Source organism: Bison bison, unplaced genomic scaffold (assembly GCF_000754665.1).
Source record: "Bison bison bison isolate TAMUID 2011002044 unplaced genomic scaffold, Bison_UMD1.0 scf7180017864184, whole genome shotgun sequence".
NCBI lineage: Eukaryota > Metazoa > Chordata > Mammalia > Artiodactyla > Bovidae > Bison > Bison bison.
The window spans coordinates 3,257,354-3,262,870 of NW_011494756.1; the positions used below are offsets into that span (position 1 = coordinate 3,257,354).

Below are 5,517 nucleotides of genomic sequence, written 5' to 3' on the forward strand. Positions count from 1 at the left end.
ATTCTGTCCCTTCTGTTGAGTATGTTTCTCTTGGTTCTCAACCCCGATGCTGAGAAAATCTCTAACTAGCAAGGGCTAACTTCTGGATTTTAACAGTATGGCATGGTGGGGGGTTACTGAGATGGATACATGGGAAGACTATGGAACTTATATCCATTTTACTACAGATAATATAAGAGGATTGGAATGAATTAAAAAAAAAATCAATAGATAACTTGAAAGGCATTATGAGTGTACTTGAAACCAGGTCAAAAATAAGCCACAGGTTCTCTTGTGATTTCTGAAACATCTTTGTTTAATCATAGAATTATTTTCATCTTCCATTCATCATAAATAATCCACTTCATTACTTCACCAATCCTTTTAAAAAAATTTGGTATTTAGCATAAACACTGAACATTAGCCAGAGGTGTGTTAGTTTTAACCAGAAGAGGGAAGAATAAAAAGAACCCACAAAATTTGAAAACTTAGAAAAGAGCACAGGAAAAGATGAATATTCTCACCCATTTAAAACATAGAATTTCATAAGAGCCATTAAAAAAATCCAGGTGGAAAAATGAGCAAACATAAATATAATGTAGTTCTTTCATAAATACACTTAGACAAAACAAATGTATAAACCAGTGCGTGGACATATTTCAAGATATGAATAATTAAATCCCAGTAAGCAGGAATTAAAAATAAAATCTGATTTTATTTTTTTGTCCTTTATGGAAAAATATGCACAGCATTTGTGTAAAAAAAGAAATAGGCATAAACATATCAATAAAGCCACCAAAACTCACTATGTAAAGATTATTTGAAAACAGAAGACACTTTTTTAAAGCAAAAGATAAAATGTTACAGCATTTTTAGTCCAATTTTATCCCATAGTCACACCTACTATAGGTGAAAGACAACAGAGGTAGATCAGTTGAGGGAAAAAAATCAGAATTCTAATACTAGGCTGAAGACTTTGATGATAGCTCAGACAGACAATTCCATTTACTCTGAAATTCAAAGAAGTCTGTAGGAAAAAAACATAAAAACCTTTCTGTGCTGCATATGTAAGCATCAAAAATACCAAGCAAAATTGCTGTAGTTTTAGACACAAGTGAATTTCTTGACAACAGGAATTCTTGACAAATAGCCTGTTTAGCATAGATTTTTGCAGGGTCTGGCACTAGCCTTAAAACTTACACTGAGGCTAACTCTTGTGAAATTTATGAGTTTCAATGACATTGAAATGACTCAGAAGTAACACAAGATAAGAGCTGGCAGTAACAGTAATGTAAATTTATGATATTGGTAAACACGGTGAGCTTCTAAGGAATGCCTCTCTGTTATTGATAAAATAACAACAAAACAGCTGCTAAAGATATGATGTGGCCTCAGTGCAACTCAGGATGCCAGTGTCATCTGTTAAATCATGAAAAGTAGAGAGATGTGACAGAATGGTGTGCAGGAAGCAGAGAAAAAGTGTTCCCTCATTTCTACAAAGCAATGACTTTATTCTCTAACTGGGTCGTGAAAGCTCTTCCAGCCATAGCAGAAGCAACTACTGGCTAGTCCATGGCAAGCTGATGCCAATTTGGGAACTAATTGTACTTGCTGTTTTGCTTAATGAATGGTTTTGCATCTTCTGTGTCTGTTTTTCTTTCCACATAGCTAGACAGAATGTGTATATGTAACATTTGTTTGCCTCTGTGACCTTTATATTTTCATTTATTCATAACAGCAATGTGATTTAATTTTTTTAAAAAATGTTGCAAACATTTGTCAAATCTGCCAAGGAAAATTCTCATTAATAACGTTTTAAATGCCTTAAGTGTACTTGATTCAAAGATGTAACAGGCTGCTTCTGGCTAAAAGGGGAAATTTGTGCTCAGCACATCAGTGTAACAGGAAGACAATTTTGGTCTCAGTTATGGAATGTGGAATCATCCATCATTAATTTTGCCAGTCAAGCTAATTGTAACATTTTGGTGTCTCACATTTGGCTTTTGGGAGTTGCCAAGTGTGCTGGAAAACAGGTAAGAAAGAAATGATGGAAGAAAAAGGGAAAACATTTGAAATATAATTTGAAAAAATCCTGAAACCCAAATCCTGTAGTTTAATCTCAAAACCTCATGTACTTTGACTCATAACTCAAACATCAGGCCCTTTCTTTGAAGCAGCTTATAATAAATTTAAGACACAGAACACCACAGTCTCTTATAATGGAACTGAGGAATTTCTGTGTGGAAACTATTTGAAGGAATGTCTTAAAAAATGATATTAAGAAATGCAGATGACTTATATGCTTTTCAGCAGCTATTCAATCTATGACCCCTGCTGAGTTGATAAGGAAGAGGCATGTCACAGTTGCAGAAAAAGAAAGAATCATGTGGTAAATCAAATAAGATTTTGGAAATATTCACTGTCACGGGAAGGGCATTTTCCTGATGATGTGACCTCATTTCAAACAGTACAGTAACTAGGAGAGAGCTGTAGTGCACGAAGATGGTACGAGGAAAATGTGTTTGTTTTTTTGTCACTTTCAACGGCCGTTTTCTGCGTTAGGAAAAAAGGAAATTAAACAACTCCAAAATACTGTACCACCCCTGGCAGTAACCAACAAAGTAGGTTTTGGAAATAATGTTCTCGTCAAATACATTTTAAGGCACTTTAAACAGTTATATCATATTTTTTGTGTGTAAAAAAATAAAATATGCATCGCAGCAACGTTCACAAATACAAGTCTTCAGAACTGTAAGTACAATCCTGTACATATATACATGGCTGCGGAACGACCGCCTCCTCTGTTATACTGTTGGCCTCATCAATTTCACTCCCTGCAAGAAAGGAAAACATGACGTTTAGAGCTGGACTGTATCCACGCACAATGTGAGATCATCAATTAACACCAGATAATTTATGCTACAAGGAAGAACAAGAGGCCCGCCTAGACAGCATTATACAACCCATGATCCAAACTCCTGGATCCAAACAAATTTACCCGCCCACCTCACTGGCCACAGCCTCTGGCATGTCCCCTTGCCTGGCATGGCTGCTCATCTCGTCTGCTGTGCGCTAGATGGTCCCCGTGGGTCTTAGTATTATCAGCAAAGCGGAGGAGACACTCGTGGATACCCTTACGATGGACACTTTCTTTTTGTGGCCAGATGGGATGGCTAAATAATTTTCAAGACTTCTGGATGACTCCACATTAGCCAGTGACCTCCTGGTTTGGAGTGGTTTCTGTACAAATGGGAAAAATGAGTGGCATTGTCCAGTTTAGTCTCCCTTTTGGACATGCTTCTGTTACTCTGTCGGACAAATCCCAGAGCTTTTACACGTTTAGAAGAAAACTTCATCCTGATTAATTTGCAGTTTACTAGGGGTGCATATTATTGATGGAATACTGGGAATTTCAAATAATTTTCTTCATTCTTTGTCAAAATTGATATCTATAAATTCTAGTGTATTGTGTACATACACATTGTTAGCCATGAGCATGAATACAAGTGGAAGTTTTCAAAGGGGAAAAAGAGTAAAAAAGAAAAAGGTTATTAAACCACTCCTCTAGCAACTCTGAGTGGGAAGCGACCAGCCTGGCGTGGCCCCAGCACAGAATGCTGTTTGCTTACGTTTTGTTCAGTAACAAGACGAGTGAAGGTGCTGGACGCTACCCTCTCAGAATCCTGGGGACCTAGGGCTCACCTTCTAAAAGCAGTCTTGTAGTGGGGGAGAGCAATTACGACAGCTTGGGATTTATATATACACACTGCTGCTGCTGCTAAGTCGCCTCAGTCGTGTCCGACTCTGTGTGACCCCATAGACGGCAGCCCACCAGGCTTCCCCGTCCCTGGGATTCTCCAGGCAAGAACACTGGAGTGGGTTGCCATTTCCTTCTCCAATGTATGAAATGAAGAGTGAAAGTGAAGTCGTTCAGTGATGTCCAACTCTTCGTGACCCCATGGACTGCAGCCCACCAGGCTCCTCCGTCCATGGGATTTTCCAGGCAAGAGTACTGGAGTGGGGTGCCATTGCCTTCTCATATACACACTACTATATATAAAATGGATAAACAACAAGAACCTAGCTGTATAGCACAGGGAGCCTATAGTGAATATCTTGTAATAACCACAGGGAGGCCTGGCGTGCTGCAATTCATGGGGTCGCAAAGAGTCGGACACGACTGAGTGACTGAACTGAACTGAACCTATAATGGCAAAGAATCTGAAAAAGACTACATATTCTTATTCTTATATGTAATCGAATCGTGTTGCTGTACACATGAAACTAACACAGCATTGTAAATGAACTGCAATAAATTAAATAAAACAATCTTGTGTTTTTGTTTGGAGCATCATCGTGGTGGACAAATAGACCAAGGTTCAAGTCCTAACTCTTGCTGACTACACTACCCATATAACTCTGGGCAAGTTGCTCAGCTCTCTGGGCCTAGTTCCCATGTGTTCTGTGGGGATGACGGAGCTTGCTACAAACAGTTGTAGAGAATCCCAGACTTCAGGGATAATGACAGTGACCGTATCAGCTGGCTTTTGTCAAACACCTGCCACGTAATCCTCCATAACGGTAAAGAGCAGGTGTTATCATGAGTCTTAGAGTGGCAGAGCCAGGTACAGAGAACTGAAGAAGCACGGCCAGGGTCACGGGGGCAAGGTGGCAGAACGGGCAGCCGGGCTCGAGGGTCCACACTCTGAACCTGGTGAAGGCTGGACGTGCTGAGCATACGTGGAGCTTAACAGGTGGTGGCGGGGCTGTTCTGTTTTCAGGACACTTAGGACATGAAACTGAGAGACTTTATTTTCCTGGGCTTCAAAATCACGGCAGATGGTGACTGCAGCCATGAAATTAAAGGACGCTTGCTCCTTAAAGAAGAAAAGCTATGACCAAACTAGACAGTATATTAAAAAGCAGACTCATTACTTTGCTGACAAAGGTCTGTCTAGTCAAAGCTATGGTTTTTCCAGTAGTCATGTATGGATGTGAGAGTTGGACTATAAAGAAAGCTGAGCGCCGAAGAATTGATGCTTTTGAACTGTGGTGTTGGAGAAGACTCTTGAGAGTCCCTTGGCCAGCAAGGAGAGCCAACCAATCAATCCTAAAGGAAATCAGTCCTGAATATTCATTGGAAGAACTGATGCTGAAACTCCAGTACTTTGGCCACCTGATGAGAAGAACTGACTCATTGGAAAAGACTCTGATGCTGGGAAAGATTGAAGGTAGGAGGAGAAGGGGACGACAGAGGATAAGATGGTTGGATGGCATCACTGACTTGAAGGACACGAGTTTGAGCAAGCTCTGGGTGTTGGTGATGGACAGGGAAGTCTGGCGTGCTGCAGTGCATGGGGTCGCAAAGAGTTGGACGTGGCTGAGTGAGTGAACTGAACTGAACTGAAGGACATGACGCAGGGGCTCTGTCACTGGCTGTCTCCTTCTCCTAGTCATCTCCTGTGACAGCTGCCACCTTGTAAGTGGGCGGAAAGTAGTCTTGCAAAGTCTGAGCCGCTGGGAAGGAGTCAGCTCTAT

General features: G+C 40.5%; 1 protein-coding gene across 5 annotated transcripts in view; it reads right to left on the minus strand.

The window, feature by feature from the left end:
* Positions 1 to 277: 277 nt before the first annotated feature.
* SLC10A7 (solute carrier family 10, member 7) overlaps positions 278 to 5,517 on the minus strand; it is a 323,647-nt gene continuing 318,407 nt past the window's right edge. For 3 of the 5 annotated variants that reach the window (XM_010843682.1, XM_010843681.1, XM_010843685.1), the window contains one exon: positions 2,822 to 3,219. In XM_010843682.1, the coding sequence (XP_010841984.1) occupies positions 3,052 to 3,219 (168 nt within the window). In that variant the 3' untranslated portion in view covers positions 2,822 to 3,051. The other 2 variants (XM_010843684.1, XM_010843683.1) reach the window with 1 other exon arrangement.